General features: G+C 36.4%; 1 protein-coding gene across 10 annotated transcripts in view; it reads right to left on the bottom strand.

The window, feature by feature from the left end:
• CDKAL1 (CDK5 regulatory subunit associated protein 1 like 1) overlaps window positions 1-22655 on the bottom strand; it is a 658999-nt gene that overhangs the window by 355639 nt on the left and 280705 nt on the right. For all 10 annotated transcript variants that reach the window (XM_005665616.2, XM_005665619.3, XM_005665620.3 and 7 more), the window contains one exon: window positions 18666-18769. In XM_005665616.2, coding sequence (XP_005665673.1) covers window positions 18666-18769 — 104 coding nt within the window. The remainder of the gene's footprint in view (window positions 1-18665; window positions 18770-22655) is intronic.

Here is a 22655-nt window from a genome sequence, read left to right as displayed (position 1 = left end):
AAAAATAGGTGTTTTTTACAAATTAAGCAGAGGAAGTTTTTTGTGGGTTTTTGTTGTTTTTTTTTTTTTTTTTTTTTTGCTTTTTAGGGCCACACCTGTGGCATATGTAAGTTCCCAGGCTAGGGGTTGAATTGGAGCTACAGCTGCCAAACATAGCCACAGCCACACCAGATCCAAGCCACGTCTGCAACCTAGACCACAGCTCATGGCAACACCAGATCCTTAACCCACCGAGCAAGGCCAGGGATCGAACCCACATCCTCATGGATCCTAGTCAGATTCATTAACCACTGAGCCACAAAGGGAACTTCATAAGCAGAGGTAGCTTTTAATGTACCTCACTGAACTACTTAATGAGTGTACTTAAATTCAGTCTTATTTACTGACACATATATGAAGACATTTTCTCTTTAAGGTTCCTAGAACCTAAAATTACTGCCTGGTCTGATTTTCAGCATTCTGGTGTCTAATCTTTTGAAACAGCGAGAGCCAATGAAACTGAAAACCTGTGAAATGTGCCAGTGCCACCATTCAAGAACATTATGATTGAAATTCCACTAAGGGCTTCTCTCAAAATGATCCCAACTGATGAAATGACCCCAGTTATCATAATAAACTAAATTGCACTATAGCAACCAATGCATTTGCAATATCGAGTGTGTGAAGTACAACATTTTCCCTGAGGGGCAGCATGCTACAGTGCAGTGTACAGTGGTCCATCCATCAGGAAATCTCTTTTTGAATACTCTTCCTCAGACGTGCAGCATAATCCCTCTGTGCTTTAGTAAAACAGGGACAAGCACCAACAGCTATAATTCACTAGGCAAATGTGAGGAAGAAGTGAAAAGCTCAATGTGAAAGCACAAAGAACATTAGTCCATACCCACGTTTTAGACAATTCTATTACCATAAGGGCCCACAAAACAGCATATTGTCTGAATTATATTTATATGTGTATTCATCACACACAAAAAAATCATTGTCGCAAATAATGAAAATAAAATAAGGAATAAAATCAGTGATGTGCAAAGACTATGCTTTTTGGTAGTAGAATAAATACTATGTATATTTTCTCTTTACTTAGGGGTGGCGATTGGGTTTCCTGGAGTCCATGTTTAAGAATAATTAGCAACATGGTGGCTGAACACATGATTAAATGTGTGTCAAGCATTAGCTAATACCCAATTTGGGAAATATCTTTTCTTACCTAAAAGACATGGTCCAGGTTTCAATTTAATTTTCTGTTGATATAAATTATTCTGAACAAGCCAGCCATTTTAAACACTAACTTATATTTTATCAAATTCTACATTTTAGTAAAGAAAAATATCTGTTTCACAACCTGCTATCAAGTCATGCTTACAAATTACAAACTGCTTCTTCTAAATCCTCCAGGATTCACTATAGAAAATGTAAAATGTAAACAGCATTTTACCATCACGTGTCCTCCAGTCCTCCATTTAACAGGTACCTGACAAATGTTTGTTAAATAAACAAATAATAGTGATAACAATTAAATTAAACTGCATACTACCTTGGCTAATGTGCAAAAAAAAAAAAAAAAAACCCACAAAAAAACCCCACAAAAAACCTCAACCAGTCTCCTGTATTTACTCAAAATAAGCTATTTTAAATATCATCATTTTAAATCAAGAACTATTCAACAAAATGCAAAATGTTAGCCAACCAGAGCAAAAAAAAATTTATAGATTTTCAAAATTCACAGGGAGAGAAGTATTTTCATGTGACTGCAATATTTATGAACTTACAAAAAGCACTGACTATTTGAGAATGTTGTTGCAGAAATAATATTGCTGGAAACGTTCAAATGCTGGGCTAATACAGTTAGAGAAATTATTTTAAAATTCTTTATTTAATTAGTCTCCACTTAACATAGTGCCAAGTTTCTCTTACCCAGCCTCCCTTCTGTATTAAAACTAACTGCACAGTGAATTACATCTCCAAGTCAGTATAACCATAAATGAAGGTCAGATGATTGCATATAATTATTTCAAGTCTACAAAGTACAGCACAGATGTAGCCACAGTGAACAAACACAGAAATAAAAACAGAAATCAATTCACTTGTACATATGGAGCAACCCAATTTTCCAAAGAAAACAGATATTATCTTTTTAATTCCAGTTTACCCTCAACATTTCCAAAGGAGAACACTGACTTTGTTTCAAATATTACCTAGTTTGCCATTATTTGCTTATATGATATAAGATGGGTGTGCATTAACAGTCACAAAAAGAAACGGTCTGAACCAAGGGCAATCCACATTATCCTCCCTAAATTACCTCACATCTGTGAACAATCCATCTTTCTCCTGTTACCAATCAAGGATGCTGGCAAGGATCCCTTCAAACTCCAGGATGCATAGCCAGATATTTAGAAGGTTCACTCTGAGAACACCCACTACTTCCGGTTAGAAAGGTGAAAGATGAAGTTTCTGGTCTACAGTCATGAGCATCATAAGGGCATGCATGAAAAGACATTTCTTGAAATGTCAAGATAAGTAAGACCCAAGCGGTCCGCATCACAGAAATCGCAGAGGAGATAAAGTGGACCATACACATATTTAAACAAGTCACTTTAACTACACCTGGTAAGCACCATCACAGAAAAAAATTCTGTGTGACTGAGGAACAATTATGAATGGTGAGAGACGATGGCTGAAGAGGAGAGTGAAGACCAAAGTATGAAAGATCACGAGTAACACGTCATCTCACAGGCCCCTTCCAAAGTGATCCAAGGACCAGTATCACCATCAATGGAGGACTTAAAATGCAAATTCTCAGGCCCTCAAGGCCCCTCGGAAACACAATTTGCCTGCTAATAAAATCTCCAGGTGATATGTCTGCCCTTTAAAGTACTGGAAGGACCTCTACAGGCCAGTGTTTCTTCTTCAAAACAGCCAGGCGTGGGCACGTGAAAGCATGGGGGTAAATGCACTAACACACAGAAGAAACCCGAAAAGAAAAATAAAATGGCAACAGCATTTTCTCTTTTCTGTTTCCTTTCCTCCCTCCTGTGCTCTTATTATACCACTAACAACAACAATAATGATGATAAGCAACCATTTATTAAGTATTCTCGAAGTACCCAGATTTAGCCCTGCATTATCTTATTTAACATGCATGCTGATTATCTTTTGATTATGCTTCACTCCTATTTTTCAGAGGAGAAAACTGAGCCTGAGAGAGAATAAATACTTCCCCAAGGCCAGAGCTAACAAACTACGGAAACCAAATTTAACTCTTTTTGTTCCTAACCAAAATGCCATAGAATCCAAGGGTTACTTGAATCAGTGCTTTTACCACTCAGTGATATAATGGCTTACTTGCTAAAGTGCAGACTATAAGCAATGGTTCTATAATTTTTAGTTCTCTTTATGCTTAAAGCTCCTGGTGATATGCCAATAATTGTTTAAACCATATCCTATTCATTTTAATGGAAAACAATCCTGAATATATTTGGCTAATCTTAAAAGGTATTATAGATAATGATGGCATTATGACATTTTGATATTAAAGTACATTATAAAATATCTAACATAATATACTCACTACTGCAAAACACACCTAGGGGCTTAACACAATAATTTATGATTGCTTATAATTCTGCAATGTAGACTAGGTCCAGCTGAGTGGGTTTTTTTTTTTTTTTTTAACCAATGCAATAGTTGGAACATTCAATATGGCTTCTTCATTCACATGTCTGGGGTCTCGGCTCAGAAGCTAGAACATCTGTGGCTACCTACTCTTCTCTTTGTCCATATGATTCTGCCAGCAGGGTGGCTGGACCTCTTTCAAGGTGACTCAGGGCTCCAAGTAACATTCCCTAAGAACAAGCCCCATATAAAAGCGCTTATTAAACACCGGTTGGAGTTCCTGCCGTGGCTCAGCAGTTACCTCCATGAAGACACAGGTTCAATCCCTGGCCTCGCTCAGTGGGTTAAGGATCCAGCGTTGCCACAAGCTTTGGTGTGGTTCACAGACGCAGCTCGGATCCTGCATTGCTGTGACTGTGGCATAGGCCAGTGGCTACAGCTCCAATTTGACTCGTAGCCTGGGAACCTCCATATACCACGGGTGCAGCTCCAAAAAGACAAAAAAAAAAAAAAAAAAGGCAGTAAAACCCCCCACTGCTTACAATATGCTATCTAATGTTCCACTGGCCAAAACAAGGCACATGCCAAGCTAAGAGTCAATGTGAAAGGGATCTATCTATACAAAGCATGAATATGAGGAGGAGTAATTCAAAGGGGGCCACCAAGTAACAGCCTACTAGGATTTTTCAATTGTTTATTCACAGGGTATTTGTAGAGGAAAAAAAAAAAAAAAAAAAAAGGAATTGCTGAAAAGTGGGCTTTGTCCATTGCACATATAGCCTTTAAATCCCAGGCCATGCCCAACACTCCAAGTGGCATGCGATATGGCCATTCTAATGAAATAGCTGGGACTTCCTCCTATTTATTCTCCATGTGCTTGGGTTTAATTTCTCTTCACTTCCCTAATGTCAGACTCTGGCTTTGATCTATGACTCAGATCTCTTTTGTTCTGACGACTTTCTGGGTTACCCTTCTGCGTTCCACCACATTTCTGGGCTCTCATCCGTTCACAGCAGGTGCATACACACGCACACACACATCCCGCACCAGCCCTGACTCAGGAAAAACTACTACTGTCCCCACACCCACCACTGAAGCCTGACACTTCCACCCCACTGGGGAGGGCATTTAGAGAAAGCAAATGTGTTTTTCCTAATAAGATGAAGATGGTGGACAACCATTTATATAGGTTAGGTTGTTTATGCTTTGCTTTAAAAAGAAAGAGCAGATCTTACTATAAGGAGAATGTTCTTAAAACAGATCTACATTCCATAGAATTCTATTAGTTGCCATTTTTACTCATGCATTCATTCAATAAATATTTATTATGAGTCTACTGCACACCCTGTGCTTTGTCAAGCTCTAAAACTCCAGTGATGAATAAAACAGACATTCTCACTCATTTCTCAGAACAAAGAGTAAAGAAATGAACAAACAGATGGCTATAAAATACAAATTATGCTAACTGTTTTGAAAGAAATAAACAGTGTGATATGATAGAGAATAAGAGGGGAAAGCCTCCCTTAAAAGATGTGGTCAAAGAAGGGCCTTGAAAAAGCCGACTTTTAAGGTGATGCTTTTAACATGAAGAGACAGTCATGCAAAGACCACAGGGGATGACAAGCAAGTGCTGTGCTCAAGGAACAGAAGAACAGCTGGATAACAACAGGTTAGAGAGACAGAGTAACAAGAAGAGTGTGGAAGGCAGAGGGTGATCTGATCACATAGGGCATCCTAGGCTTTGATCTGAAAGTGGGTTGTATTTTCCTCCAAAAGCAGTTCACCCTTCATGGACTCAAGTCTCCCTTGGCTAAGACACCACTAGGTCTTCTAGCCCTCAACTGTTCTTTCTCTAAGTTTCTCCTACTCATATGCCTTTCCCCCACCCCCACATCCTCTGAATTTTCTTTTCAAGAAGACATTCTTGGAGTTCCCATTGAGGCTCAGCAGTAACAAACCCGACTAGTGTCCATGAGGATGTGGGTTCAATCCCTGGCCTTGCTTAGTGGGTTAAGGATCAGGTGTTGCCATGAGTTGCAGCGGAGGTCACAGATGTGGCTCAGATCCTTCATTGCTGTGTGGCGTTAAGCCGGCGGCTGCATCTCTTGACTCAACTCCTAGCCTGGGAATCTCCATATGCTGTAAGTGTGGACCTAAAAAGTAAAAAGCAAAATATAAAAAGAAAAACAAGACGTTCTTAATGTTATTATATGGAGCTGAAGAGGCCAAGGTAAAGAGGAAAGAGAAGTAGGATACTGGACAGGCACTTATTAGGCAGTCAACAAGCCACTTCAGATTTCCTGCTCCTCTTCTGGAAAGGAAGGGCTCAGGATAATTGCAAACGTTTCCTCCTAGTCTGTACTTCTTTCACTGATTCACAAAATGTAATTAAAACTATAGGGCAAGGCAGAAAACAGAACAGGGCAAGGCAGGTGGCTTCCGGACTTCTCCCAAAGAAGTCGCCATAGTATATTACATTAGAAGTAAATTCTCAGAATATCATATCATATGATCATATGATCGAATAGAATCCAAGTCCAAAGTTTCAGTTTACCAAAGGATTCAAATAGTCACATTTCTGTTTCCTATGTATTAATCAAGTAATAAAAAAGGGACTCTATTTCAAATACCTGAAAGTTTTTTACACTGAAAAATTGACAATTTATTTAGTACATGATTCCTTGAAAATAACATTTATTTTCTTTATGTAGTGTAAGTGATACATACTTACAGAAAATTTAGAAAATATTAAAAGCAGAAAAAATTTTAATATACTCTTTGTCCTTCCAGTAAAAGTAAAATTTTGAATTAATATCTCCTTTTTTTCTCTACTTAATTCTTTTTGCTTACTTCTAATTAAAAATACTTGTGATGGTATAGTACACATGATTTCATAGCATTTTTAAATGAAAATTATAAAACATTTTCCAGGTCATGATAAACATTATTATTTATAACTGCATAATATTCCATCATGCAAATGTACTAGAATTAGGCATCTCCAAACTAGTAGAAATGTAGCCTTCCATTACAATAGACTTAACATTTCCTATATTAATTCTTCTCATATGAAGATATATACAAAGGCAGACATTATCTCAGGGAAATAAAGATATTTTACAAAACTGTACACAACAACCTATTCTTTCTACACCTATAAAAACAAATTAGCTAATTAACAGTAGCCACCCCTCCCCACCTCTGCAGTTTTACTTTCTGCAGTTTCAGAGCTCCAGAAGTAAACAGTTAAGTTTTAAATGGGGTATCCTCTGAGTAGTGTGATGAAATCCTGTGCCATGAGGCTCCACTCATCCAGGATCCCCAACCATCGACACCATCTACTCCTCACATTCAACCACTGACACTGTCACGGCTCCATGATCCAGGAGCACTGGAAACAGATGACCCTTCTGACACAGAAAGAGAAGGTCAATAATAGCCTAATACTACATCAGAATGCCTACGTATTCACCTCACTTCATCTCTTCACACAGGCCTTTTATCATCTCATATCATCACAAGAAGAGGGGGAGTACAGTACAGTAAGATATTTTGAGACACAGAGAACCACATTCACGTAACTTTTATTACAGTGTATGGCTTGAATTATTCTATTTTATTGTTGTTGCTACTCTCTTACTGTGTCTAATTTATAATCTAAACTTTACCATAGATATGTATATTTAGGAAAAAACTTGGTATACACAGGGCACGGTACTATCTGTGGTTACAGGCATATGCCATGGATAAGGGGGGGTTATGATACCTCGATTGTGCTGATATAAAATGGGGAACTATTTCCACAATATACACATTTCTGTTCTACAAAACATGTTTAAGGGAGTTAAATGCCTCTTTGTTCTTCTAATTATAACAGTGTGATATGCTGCTTTGAATATCAACAAAGTAATATTTGGACCCATCAAAGTAATATTTAAAGAAGGAAAAATCAATACAAACCTATAGATCAGAAAGAGCTAGATTGCAAAAAGATCAGGGCTAGTGATTCCCAAACTTGCAGAGCTTTTAAATAAACATTCCGAGGCTCACAGAATCAGAATCTTTTGAGATAGAGCCTAGGAATCAGTATTTCAAAACTCCTCCAAAATAATAGGACAAAAGTCCTGGTTGGGAAGAATGAGGCTGGTGTATACATTGCATATGTGACACAGGCAAAATAGGTCCAGACTTTTACTTTATTTCTTCACAAAAATGGTATGTTTCTTCTCCATTTCCATTCAATATTTTGATCAAATGACTCAGAGGATCAGTGTATTTTATCAAGAAGGTATCCTAGACAAGTTTCTAGAAGTGGTCTTCACAACATCTGTATCTGGGTTGTTGGAGTGACTCACCTAAAATGTAATTTCGGAGTTCCCATCGTGGCGCAGCAGTTAACAAATTCGACTAGGAACCATGAGGTTGGGGGTTCGATCCCTGGCCTTGCTCCGTGGGTTAAGGATCCGGTGTTGCTGTGAGCTGTGGTGTAGGTTGCAGACACGGCTCGGATCTGGCGTTGCTGTGGCTCTGGCGTAGGCTGGTGGCTGCAGCTCCGATTCAACCCCTAGCCTGGGAACCTCCATATGCCGAGGGAGCAGCCCTAGAAAAGGCAAAAAGACAAAATTAAAAATAAAAATAAAATAAAATAAAATGTAATATCTAGCCCTTTGGCAGACCTACTGAATAGGGAATCTGGCCAGATATTTGCATTTTGACCACACACTCCAAAGGTCTCGAGGTTATTCTTAGAGACAGTAAAGCTGAAGACTTGCTTCATGGAGGATTACTATCGCGCCATCATTTGCCTTCCCTCGCTAAAATTCAACAAATCAAAAAGATCTATGGGGAGTGTATGATCATCCAACCACTCATTCCTTCCCTTATTCGTTCAATTCATTCATCCATCAGATCTTTCTCATTCTGCCCCAATTATATTTTCACTGTTTAAGTCCTTCTACCCACAGGTTCTCACCCTTCTTTGGCTGATAGTACCAGAAATGAACTAAAGGGCATAGTTTTTAAAGTCAGCAATCTAAAGTATACTTTTCTTTCTTATATTACAAATAACAAGAAATGTGTTGGAACTCACCAAGAGAAATAAAAAACATAACTGAGAGCAACAAATAAAAAGAAATACAGAAATTTATAACCTCTGCTGAACAGCCAAGGTCCCACTAACAAACATTTTTTTTCACGCAGAAAATTGTGCTTGCCGTACCTGACATTGTGCAAGTATGTTTACTGCAATTTAATATCCACACAAGCAGGAGAAGAAATTTAATAATTTTTCAGCTGGAATGAATTGACAGCCAGTGTTAGAAAACTGCAGACTCTGCAGAATCAATAAAAGCTGCTGGCATCACAAAGTAGTACTTTTGCCCAGAAAACATCTCACAAAGGTCAGGTTTACAAACCACCAGGTAGCAGTATCACTTTCACATCTTTCCAGTGCTATTAAAATTCCATTAAACAACCTTCCAAAACTAACTTGCAGCCTTTAAAGTTCACCAAAATGATCCCAGAGACAGATCAGTCTCGGTTTAAACTCTGAAAGCAAACCCCTGGTTAACTTTTGTCCCCTTGTCACCAAAATTCATTTGCAGAATTATTTCACTAAAAAAAAAAAAAAAAAAAAAAAAAAAATTAGAGCAAATATTGATTTGTGTCTAGAAGTGTTGACCTATGTGCATATACTCATTTGGTAAAATGACGGATGCCTGTTAACTCTCAGAAAATAATTTCCCAAAGTAAATTATTTCTCTGTTGCAAATCTTGGAAGGCCACAACCACCGAATATCTGGTGTCGTAAAATCGAGACTGTGTTATGAGACACAGTACTCAATTGTGCCTGAAGAGCAGCTGAAATAAAGCAAGATCTCTTGCCCACCTTAGAAATTAAGATTTTCCATACTATGTTTTCATTATAGGTTCCAGGTGGCATATAGAATTTCATTGAGCATAATCAATTCAGGATTAACCACTCATTTAACATTTACTGAGGACCTACTAAACCCACATATGCACTGTCACCCATGCCTGAACCCACACCCTCTTGGCTCGTTCTCCCAGTGACCTGAAACACAGATGGAAGGAGGGCGGAACCGTGTTGCTGAGGAGGAGGAAGTTTCATCTGAGCAGATGCCAAGCAAGAGCCTTCAGTCCTTCAGGTTCCCTTCAAAGGGCACACTCTTCATTATTTGCTTATTTGATCTCAAAAGCAGATGGATTCACACTCAATCAAAACAGAATACGGGCACCTTAGGATCTTGACAGACAGAAAAGAACTCTGCTGTGCTACTCGAACCAAATGCCTGGCTGAAAGAAGTGGGTTTAGAGTAGAAAATGGGCAGGCTACTTGTTCCTCTAAGTCAGTGGTCTCCATATTTTAGGAAACCACTTTTCTGATTCAGTTGAAAAAATTTAAAAATGCATTCCCACATCTTCCAAATCCAATCATCTGTTGATGGACATTTGGGTTGTTTCCATGTCCTGGCTATTGTGAATAGTGATGCAATGAACATGCAGGTGCATGTGTCTCTTTTAAGTAGAGTTTTGTCCAGATATGTGCCCAAGAGTGGGATTGTGGGGTCATATGGAAGTTCTATGTATAGATTTCTAAGGTATCTCCAAACTGTTCTCCATAGTGGCTGTACCAGTTTACATTCCCACCAACAGTGCAGGAGGGTTCCCTTTTCTCCACAGCCCCTCCAGCACTTGTTATTTGTGGATTAATTAATGATGGCCATTCTGACTGGTGTGAGGTGGTATCTCATGGTTGTTTTGATTTGCATTTCTCTTATAATCAGCGATGTTGAGCATTTTTTCATGTGTTTGCTGGCCATCTGTATATCTTCTTTGGAGAAATGTCTATTCAGGTCTTTTGCCCATTTTTCCATTGATTGATTGGCTTTTTTGCTGTTGGGTTGTATAAGTTGTTTACATATTCTAGAGATTAAGCCCTTGTCGGTTGCATCATTTGAAACTATTTTCTCCCATTCTGAAAGTTGTCTTTTTCTTTTCTTTTTGGTTTCCTTTGCTGTGCAAAAGCTTTTCAGTTTGATGAGGTCCCATGGGTTTATTTTTGCTCTAATTTCTATTGCTTTGAGAGACTGACCTGAGAAAATATTCATGATGTTGATGTCAGAGAGTGTTTTGCCTCTGTTTTCTTCTAGGAGTTTGATGGTGTCCTGACGTATATTTAAGTCTTTCAGCCATTTTGAGTTTATTTTTGTGCATGGTGTGAGGGTGTGTTCTATTTGCATGCAGCTGTCCAGGTTTCCCAGGAAGATGTGGTATATATACACAATGGAATACTACTCAGCCATAAAAAAGAACGACATAATGCCATTTGCAGCAACATGGATGCAACTAGAGAATCTCATACTGAGTGAAATGAGCCAGAAAGACAACGGCAAATACCATATGATATCACTTATAACTGGAATCTAATATCCAGCACAAATGAACATCTCCTCAGAAAAGAAAATCATGACTTGGAGAAAAGACTTGTGGCTGCCTGATGGGAGGGGGAGGGAGTGGGAGGGATTGGGAGCTTGGGCTTATCAGACACAACTCAGAATAGATTTACAAGGAGATCCTGCTGAGTAGCATTGAGAACTATGTCTAGATACTCATGTTGCAACAGACCAAAGGGTGGGGAAAAAAAAATGTAATTGTAATGTATACATGTAAGGATAACTTGATCCCCTTGCTGTACAGTGGGAAAATAAAAAAAATAAAAAAAATAAACCCCAGGAAATGTAGAAAAGTGTAGAAAACCTAGCAAAAGTCATATCAAAACAGAAAAAAAAGCCTTACCATTAAAAGGGTACTACTTTTAAAAAATAAAAAATAAATAAATAAATAAAAATAAAAATGCATTCCCATGGAGGTGCATTTATTAATTACACTCATGTACTATTATACTAATATATTATACACAACATGAAATATATACCAAAAAATTTTTTAAAGAAAATACAATAAACACAAATTCTAGAATCTTCTTCCTGCATTCCGACGTTCCTTCTCACAAAATGACCTCGGGGATGCAAACCCTAAACTATTAGCCTCTACAGCAGGATTTCTCTGTGGCGCCCAAGGGCTATGGAAGTGGGGCCAGATCACTAGCGAGTCACAAATACTTAGAATGTATTGTCTTAGCCTCCCAATAAATCCTTTCAGAGGGTTATGCTTTTCAGGGCATGGCTACAAGTTTTAACAAGGGATGCCAAAATAGACAACCCTAAGAAACACAGTATGTGAGCTGGAGTGTCAATGGGAGGCTGTTGAGACCTTCTACATCTCTCAATACTCCCTGGAAGAACTTACCTGTGAAAAATCGCTTTCGAATCTAAATGCGAAGCTGGGTTGTTATTTTCTTTTTTCCTCTTAGACAATAAGCTTCGAAGACATTCAGAGTCAAAACTGCATATGTGACTAAGGGCTGCTTTCCCGTGTTCCAGTTCTACACCAGGTCTGGACTTTTTCTCGTATGTTTTCCCAAGGTCTCTTTATTGTATATATTTTTCATACTTACTTACATACTTGCAGGTTGTTTTGTGGAACAAAACAGAGTAAAAAGCATATACATATAACTCACCAATAACAATGACAGATGGATTATACTCTAGTTTTCCAACAAATGGATATAAAAAGGTATTCCCAGAAACTCCAAGTTTTCTGTACTTGGGATTATTTGTACTCTGAACTACACAAACTTAGAGAATTATGAACAGATGTCATTCGGTAAAACAGCCTTGGGACTACATCCTTGTTTCCCACAGCAAGGATAAGCCGCTTGCTCAATTATCAGCAAACCTCACCACTGACCTCCCAATCTTATTGGCGGAAGTTATCAAAGGCTGATTATAATAATGTATTGTTACCATTGCTCTCCTAAAGCATCTGCCTATTAGCAGAAACCTGAACTGTTTCTACTAAATATTTAATACATATTCACTAAATGAGTGGCAAAATAACCATGACAGAGTTCCAATAGTTACTTCGGTTAAAGAGTCTGTGTCTGGTTTCTTTCTTTCATGAACATCTAGCATCACATAAACCTTAAGATTCAGAATGGCAAGTGGATTTCATCTAGAATATGAAGCGTAATCAAATAGCAGTGGCTACTAAGAACTCTGTATTGAGAAGGATTCTGGAGAGAAACCCCGGTTGATTAAAAGGCTGCCTGGAGTTGGGAAAAAGGAGGGGTGCAGAAGGGCTGTCAATTTGCTGACACCACCCTGTCCGATAATGAATGTTTTTAAACTCAGAAGGTATTTAAGTTAAAAGGCTCAATAATTTTTGCCATCCCAAGACCTGCTCTCTGGTTCTGTGTACTTTAATTTCTATGGCTCCATCTTGCTCCTCCCTGTCCTCCTAGACTAGGAGGAGCTCACTGAAGACAAGGACGCTGTCTTTCCCACAGTTTTCATTTCCATACAGCACAGTAAACACTCAGTAAAACATCAGTTGACTCTTTTTTTGATACTCTCTGCAAGGAGTTCTCGCAGCCCACAAAGCCTAAGTATTTACGATCTGGCCCTTTAAGAAAACATCTGGTGGGCCTGGACTGGTGTATTAAGGAATACACCAGAGAAATACTTATCTACACCAGCTAGCTCAGGCTGAATCCTCAAGGTTCTGAGGAAAGGCCTCAGAAGCAAGGGCTCATTAAACAGGGCCCCCCTCTACTTCAATCATGGTAGTTCTGCTTTTACTTTTCAAATTTCATTTGAAGAAAGAGTTCCTTTATTGCCAAGAAAAAGCTGAACGCCACTGATTTAGAAACCCGAAGGTCTGAAGAGACAAGGACCAAGTAAATTATGCTCTAGTCGGCCACAGATAGCCTGAACTAACATTCTATCTGAAATCAAACTGATTAATCTCAGCTTATTTAAATTGAGTATCTGAAAAACAGCTAGTATCACAGGCATCAATCCCCAATCAAGTTAAATGTATTATGTTCATTACATTTATTTTGCTCTTGTATTAAAATTTCTTTTAAAAGTTATATTTTAATATTATACTTTGGGTTTTTTTCTAAGACTCAACAGAAGGAATAGTTACACAGAGACTGTATCTTGAAATTCTATATATTAGTAGCTAAGGGCATTTCCATTGCATTTGTCAATGTCTCTTAGGAAAGGATCTGTGAAAATAATCCTTAGTGTTTATAGCCTAGAAATATGTAGATATCTCATTATAAACTACATACATTCTTTTATACACTCATATCGAATTATATAAATCACCTTATTTTCTTATTCTTCAGGAGAACCAAGACTCACTAGTTGGTAAAATTATATCCTTCCTCTTTTGAAATACAATATAGCATTTTATACAGCCCTTATTTTCATGGTCTATTACATACAATCATTTAATGTAAAATCCTTGTCTGGAAGTTGACAATGTATAACAAATACGTACATTAACATTATTAATCCTATAGAAGAAGTACTCAATTTGAACAGAGCACAAATGAAAAGATAAAGGAATAAAAGAGACATTTAAATAACTGCCATGTAAATTAATAGGATGCAATTATTGGTCTCTCTTTAATCTTAGGTGAAAATCAATATACTGTAGTCATTGCTAAAGGTGATAAGTCAAACGCAGTTTGATGCAAATCATACAACTCAACAACGTGAAATTTATACACCAGAAAATCAAACGTTGCTTATATCTTTTCCTATCTAAAAGGGCAGGAAGCAATGTTTCCCAGCTGCATTGCATAATTAATCTCATTCACAACAGACAATATCTTTGCAAGTCTTGAAATAAAACAGAATTCGTTTCTTAAAATTCCAACATTAATCTTGAAATCACTAAGCATCAAGAAATTTTCTCCTGGCTCTGAATATTTCATCTTAATTTATTTACCTTTCCATAACTGGTTTATGCCACTTATCTTGCAGGGGTTGGGAGGGTAGCTCAGATTTATGAGGGAGGAAAAAAAGAGCAACACAGAAATGAGATCTAGAAAAGCACAACGAGAGCTATAAAAACAGCTCATCCATCATCTCTACATTTTGATTCCAGAGACAGCAGTGAAAGGTGTTGTTTCCACACCACTCACCCAGCACACTTAAAAAGGTTTGCTCTATCACTTATACAACTGAAACTGATTGATTAGCTGCTAGAGAAAAATCAATACAAATATCCTAGAAAACACTAGCTTGTAAATTCATTCTGGCCCCAACAAAGTCCTGGTCATTGCTTGACATGTTTTTCTAGATATCTAAAATGCAACCATGTCAAACCCCGGCCCCCAAAGACGATTATGCCTAGGAATTTTCAAAACCTAAAGCTCAGCACAAGTGAGGAAGTGAGGGGAAGGTTTCCCAGGGGTCTGTGAGAACAATGTGATGATACCCAGAAGTCAACCTAGTAAATACTGTATTCGCATATGTAAAACTGCCCACGAAAATGATATACACACTGAGAAGGTAAAAGACAGTGAATGAAAAAAAAAAAAAAAAAAAAAGAAAATGTCAACGGGACTAAGTTAAGAGAAAGGAAAAAAAAAAGGTAGGAAACCAATGAAATATAAACTAAATGAATACTTTTTATAAAAGGTAAGGTTTCTATTTAAAAATATAAACTAATTTAATTATACCATTCAAAAGTTAATGAGTGCCTTTTCTCGTATTTTGGCAGATGAATGTACAGTGAGTATAATTTTAGTACCTTAGGAAATCATTTCATATTCAGAATGATTTCATGATTATTTCAGAATCTCTTCTGAATTCTCCTTGCCTTTAGGTTAGCCCTAGTCTCTTCATTCACTAGACTTCTAAGAATTAAATGTTTATGAATATAAAAAGTTTCATAAATATGCTATTCAGAAAAAAAAATGTTGTATAGTCTGCAACATGACAGGCAACCTGGGTTCTAATCCCCCATTGTATAATTAGCACAGAGTTTTAAAAACTCACTTTGTATTTCTGATATATGGTCATAAAACTTTAAGAAAAAGCAAGGAAGGAAATAGAATTTTCAGTATGGGAAATTTAACTTGCACTGACAAAGTAACTTTAAACACAGCTAAAATTTACTGACAGCATATTTAGACTTTTTGTCTAAAGTAACTTTTCAAAGAACCACAATATTTATTACTGATTATAGGGCAGACAATTTAGTAATGGTATAATGTAGAATTTAAGGTGTTATCACCTCCAAAATATTTCTAATATGTGAATTATTAAAGAACTAAATATGAAAAAGTCATAGAAATAAGAAAACGGTTGTTTCTTCTATCATATTTACCTTCATAATTATTCTTCACAATTTTAAAACTCAAAAAAATTCTATAAGGCCATTATGACCTCAGTGTACGTGCAGAAAAAAAGACAATGCTGCTAATTCAATGTTGTTAAAATGTGAGCTTACAGACTGCTATTTCCTAGTGTAGAATGTAATTATAAGGCCATCCCTAGCATGAATTTGCATTTCTCAAATTAAGAAAATAAAAGGTACTTGTCATACTAAGTAGTGTCTCTCTACAGAAACATTTTTTTATAAAACATTTTAAAACAAAAGAAAATCCGTCATTTGATTCCAGGCATTAATGTCTATTACAATATGTTGCAACATTCTCACTTAAAATTGCATTTATTTAAATTACTCTATTTTAGGAGTTCTTGCATTTATTTAAATTACTCTAGTTCCTGTCATGGCACAATGGAAACGAATCCGACTAGGAACCATGAGGTTGTGGGTTCAATCCCTGGCCTTGCTCAGTGGATTAAGGATCCAGCATTGCCGTGAACTGTGGTGTAAGTTACAGACGCGGCTTGGATGCCGTGTTGCTGTGGCTCTGGCATAGGCCGGCGGCTACAGCTCCGATTCAACCTCTAGCCTGGGAACCTCCATATGCCACAGTGTGGTGCTCAAAAGACAAAAAAAGCCAAAATAAATAAATGAAATAAAATAAATTACTCAGGTTTAGGTAACACAACTTCTTCATAATAAAAACACAGCCAATTATTTCATATAAGTAATCTCAAATTCAAACAAGCAACATTGAAAGTCAGAGTAATGAAAAACCATAGCTTGAAGAGGTCAAGCACTTTGGTCAGATCATGTGGCTGATAGGCAGCACAGCACTGTTTCAAATTCACACCTTTTCTATGGCAAAGAGCATCGGATACTTATGACCTAAAATTTCCTAAACATACTGGTTTACCTAGAAAGTTGTGCCCTCAGTACTTTAGTAACAGTACCACATATCATCAAATGAAAACAGCCTTCCATGTCAACTCCAATATACAGATAACAAAACAACAGAAATACTTTACATTGTAAACACTCCATGTTTACAATGTTGGAAATAACCAGGCACATATATAGCTACTGATAATGATGAAAGTAATACTCACTATACCTCTGTGGCCTGGAGGGCACTTCTAAAGATAAATCAGACAGATAAGTTGGATATCCTTAGAATAATTCAGTAATCAGTTTAAAACAACTTTATCTTATTCCTGTCTTCTTTTTTCTTGAAGTCACACATGATATATACATGTGTCTGTATTAAATTATGAAGCAATCATATCAAGATGTTAGTACAGGTTACGAAAGAGAATAGGTATAAGCAAACCAGGACAGTACTTTTACTTCCTACATAGTGATTTGACAGTTTCCTATTTTTCAAATAAATTTGCAGAGTAAAATGAGATTTTTAAAAGTTGCACTTAGGAATGCATGATGTTGAAAAAGTGCCTCCAAGAAACTAATTCGTATGCCTTCCAATTTGCAGAGTTGGGTAGATAGAACATATAGTTTTAATATCTCTATTATCCCACAGTTACATGGAAAAAAATACACCAACTAAGAATGCTAGCAAAGGGCATCATTTTTCAAGTAGGGTAGGATTCTGTGCAACTCATGCCCTATGTGAAAAATCCTTAACGTGGCCAGGTTGTAGAAAAGACAACCACCCAGACTTTTCCTCAGATTAGACAATTACCTGGCTCTGAAACAAACCAATTACAACAGTCAATGAGTTTCCATTTATTTCTCTTTCAATGCAAGTTGAATGCGAACAGAGGAAGGGACTATGCTCAGAATATAAAAATAGGAAAGAAAAACTGTTGAGAAGTGTCATATTAATCAAGGGTATTACTCTCCCCGTTATAAAGAGCATTTCAAATTCATGTTGATAAAAGCTTTAGACTAAACAAACAAGTGTGGAACTCATACTTTCTCAGATCCAGGGTGTCTGAAGAGAGCACTCCAAGTTACTTGCTAAGAGGAAAAGGACACTGCCAATAACTATTAACCCACAAGACTATGAGACAATAGATTATCTCATGTTGGTCATAAAAACACACCAATGTTATATATACATATTATAAACAAAGACAAAAGAGGAAATTTATGGTTAGGTGTCAGCATGTCTGTGACTCATGTTGCAGATAAGACTGACGATATGCTGAGAGATACCTAGACAATCACATTTGCCAGCAAGTGATGATTCAGAAGTAGCTGGCCACCCACACAAAGAATTACTCTCATTAGGTTTCTATACCAGTACCAGTCTTTACTGCTCCAACAGTCCTGTGGATGAGATAAGCCTGGTACATAGTAAAATCTACCTTCTCTTTCCAAGACTCCTGGAAACCCTTATTAGCACTATTTCCTAAATAGTTCAGGAATTACCAAAGAGAGAGGGAGAAACAGTCAAGAAATTACCAGAGAAAGAGGGACAGTGTTTCACTCAGTCCACAAAAGTCTTATTAACACACATCAAAAGGTAAGAGCTTTCTTTTTTGTTTTATTTTGTTTGTCTTTTCTACGGAGTGTAAAGATAGGTGATAGAGCTCAAACTATGTCACTTACCTTACAGTCAGAAGGAAAGGGAAGTGTGGTGAAAGAAGGATTATGTGACTATTATAACCAGAATCTGGTAAAATCTTCTGTTAGATAAGCTGCAATTAAGCTCTTCGGAAAGCTAAGAAGCATGTATCTAAAGTGAAGTGTTATTAAGAAGACTATTATAATTTATTAAAAAGACTAAATTCACAGAGAACTCTACAAATTCTTACCTTGAAAAGACTGTTTGGCTCTATCTACTAGTTCATCAATTGGATAACTGGCTAAATTTCCTCTGGCGTGTTTAGTTTTGCAGTAGGTACAAGCGTTGAGGCACCTGTTCAAATGATAGCAATAAATAAATTTTTAAAGACAGCACACACTTAACATGGGGGAAAAAATCCAAAACTTACACCAAAGTGCTATTATAGTATCATTTGCCAGTCTATAAAAGAGATATAAAAAATAAATATCTGCCATGCTTCAGACTTAATTTATTCCAACCAGGCACAGAAATTTGTAATTTGCAATTCTTTAAAGTTTCAACTATTCAAGAATGATTATACAAATCACATATTATCTTCAAATTCACACAAAAAAGTGGAAGAAAGATAAAGAATGCTTGGAGTCCCTTCGTGGCTCAGCAGCTAACGATCCCAACTAGGATCCATGAGGATGCAGGTTCAATCCCTGGCCTCACTCAGTGGGTTGGGAATCAGGTGGTGCTGTGAGCTGTGGTGTAGGTCGCAGACTCAGCTTGGATCCCGAGTTGCTGTGGCTGTGGCGTAGGCCAGCGGCTGCAGCTCTGGTCTAGGAATTTCCACATGCCATGGGTGTGGCCCTAAAAAGCAAAAAAAAAAAAAAAAAAAGATAATGAATGCTTACAATGGTTAATCAAAAGAAATTAAAGATCCTCATTTTTTTAAAACCACTGACATTTCTTTGGCTATCGCAAGGCTAAAAATTAAGTATCACCTATATATACTCTATTATTCAGAAATAAAAAAGCTTTCATTTAACTCTTAAATAATGATACAGGAATAAATAGGCAATAGAGAATTCTCAAAAGAAAATACACACTTGGACATTTTCAAATAATAATTCTGACTCTTTGAGATCAGAAAAAAGTATTTTAAAAATGTCCAATGAATGCTCTTTGGGATTATATTAGTCAAAGGAGAGGAGTAAAATGACAACATTAGTTTTGAAAAACTGAAAAAATAGACTTAATTCCCAATAAACTTTAGGCATGATAAAAATTGTCTTTTCAAAATTAAAATGTTGGACAACAAGGACCCACTGGATAGCGCAAGGAACTATTTTCAATGTCTTGTAATAACCTATAACGAAAAAGAATCTGAAAAGGAACATTTATATGGAGAGATATATAGCTGAATCACTTTGCTGTACACCTAAAACACTGTAAATCAACTACAATCAAAAAAATTAAAAATGTTCTACTGTTGAAATTTTAAAATATTTTAAAGAGGTTTTCTTATTATAAAATTTTAAAAAGCAGCCACACATAATAAAATATTTCTGCGACAAAAAGATAAGGCCAAACAACACTGAACAAAAAAAAAAAAAAAAAAAAAAAAGAATCTCTTTGCTGATTCAATTTCTATAAGGAAACGCAAGATTTTAAAAACTATCATTAGATAAATGCTTTGAAACTTCAAACTGAGAGAAGTGGAATTTTTAATAACTACATCCAGCCAATATGTAATTTTGTTAACATACGACTTTAAGATACAAAATAAAATAAAATACATATGAATCACTGCACTCAGGAAACGACTACGTAATACATAACTTCTAATTATTTTTGCATAAGTCTCAGTAAAATTTTGATTTTTAACTATTTAATTGACCACATAACCTTAAACAGCTATTATATTTTTCTTCCTAGGCCATTTATATAAAAAATAAATAAATAAAATACAAATTGACTTCTTTATCATAAATCAAGGTTCCAGTCTCCCAACTATTACAAGTCTTCTCTTTTCAATTTCTATTTGTTCCACAACAAGTGGAAAAAGAAAATTGAGATTTTTTTTTTTGAGGGGGGGCTACTCCTTGGGAAAAGTAACTCACTTTTGTGTAGCTCTGACTGAGCAACAGGCATTTTTCCATACATCATCTCATTTAACTCTTATAGAGTTAAGTGTTAGTATTTCCATCTTACAGATGAGGAATTTGTTTCCAAAAAGTCAGATAATACAATTTATTCCACAGAAATACAAAGGAGCACAAGATACTACTATGAACAACGACACACCAAAAAAGAATAAATAAATCAGCTCCAAGAAACATACAATCTACCATGACTAAATCACGATCCCATTTACAACAGCATCAAAAAACAAAAAATACCCAGGAATAAATTTAACCGAGAAGGCAAAAGATTTGTACACTGAAAAGCTTAAGACACTGGCATTCCCACTGTGGCACAACAGAATCAGTAGCATCAGGATGCAGGTTCAATCCCCAGCCCTGTGCAGTGGCTTAAAGGATCCAGCATTGCTGCAGGTGTGGTGTAGGTCTCAACTGTAGCTAGATTCTGATCCCTGGTTCAGAAACTACTTATGCAGCAGGGCAGCCAAAAAATAAATAAATAAATAAAAATTAAGACACTGATGAAAGAAATTACAAAAACACAAATAAATGGAAAGATACTATGTGTTAATAGATTAGAAGACAATATTGTTAAAATATCCAAACTGCCCAAAGTAACCTACAGGTTTTACGAAATTCTTTCAAGATTCTAACGGGAATTTTCACCGAAATTAAAAAAAAAAAAAAAAAATCCTAAAATTCATTTGAAACTGAAAAAGAACCCAAATAGCCAAAGCAATCTTGAGAAAGAACAAAGCAGGAGGCATTACAATTTCTGATTTCAAAGCATATTACAAAGCTATAGTACCCAAAACAAGTATGGCGATGGTGTAAAAATGGGCAAATAGACCACTGTAAGAGAATGGAAAGCCCAGGCCAGGAATAAACTTATACATAATATAGTCAATTAACATTTGACAAAGGAGCCAAGCATACTCAGTGGAAAAAAGGTCAAAAGATAATAAATTGTTGCTGGAAAAATCGGATAGTCACATGCAAAAGAATGAATTTGATCCTAACTTACACCACTGGTAAGAATTAATTCAAAAATTGGCGTTTCTGCTGCTGCACAACGGGATAGATGGTGTCTTAGGAGCACTGGGACCCAGGTTTGATCCCTGGCCCAGCACAGTGGTTAGGGATCAAGCATTGCTTCAGCTGCAGCTTAGGTCACAACTGCAACTCAGCTCTGATCCCTGGCCTGGGAACTCTGTATTTTGTGGGGCAGCCAAAAAGAAGAAGAAGAAAAAAATAATAATTAATTCAAAATAGATTAAAGACTTAAATCTAAGACCAGAAACCATAAGACTTCTAGAAGAAAACATAAAGGAAAGCTCCTTGACACTGTTCTTGGCAATATTTTTTTTGGATATGACACCTAACACATACATAACAGATGTAAAAATAAGCAAGTTGTACTACATCAAACTAAAAAGCTTTTGCACAGTGAAAGAAACAATCAACAAAATGAAAAGGAAACCAACAGAATGGGAGAAACTATTTGCAAACCACATACTGATTCATAATAAGTGACTCACAATATTTTATTATTATTCCATAACAAGGGATTCATAATACCTGATATGGGGTTAATATCCAAAATATATAAAGAACTCATACAGCTCAAGAGTAAATAATAATAATCCAATTTGAAGATGGCCAAAGAATATGAATAGCCAGTTTTCCAAAGAAAATATTCAAATGGGCTAGAGGTACAAAAAGACACTCCATATCACTAATCATGAAGGAAATGCAAATAAAAAATCACAATGAGATATCACCTCACACCTGTTAGAGGGGAATCCTTTTGCACTACTGGTGGAAATGTAAAGTGGCATAGCCACCATGAAAAATAGCACACAGATTCCTCAAAATCTTAAAAGATAGAACATTTGGTTAATAGATGCAAACTATTGTCTTTGGAATGGATTAGCAATGAGATCTGCTGTGTAGCACTGGGAACCATGTCTAGTCACTTATGATGAAGCATCATAATGTGAGAAAATAGAATGTGTACATTTATGTGTAACTGGGTCACCATGCTGTAGAGTAGAAAAAAATTATATTGGGGAAATAAAACTAACTAACTAACTAACTAAATAAATAAA

The sequence above is a fragment of the Sus scrofa genome, chromosome 7 (assembly GCF_000003025.6).
Source record: "Sus scrofa isolate TJ Tabasco breed Duroc chromosome 7, Sscrofa11.1, whole genome shotgun sequence".
Classification (NCBI taxonomy): domain Eukaryota; kingdom Metazoa; phylum Chordata; class Mammalia; order Artiodactyla; family Suidae; genus Sus; species Sus scrofa.
This window is presented reverse-complemented; position numbering and strand designations above follow the sequence as displayed.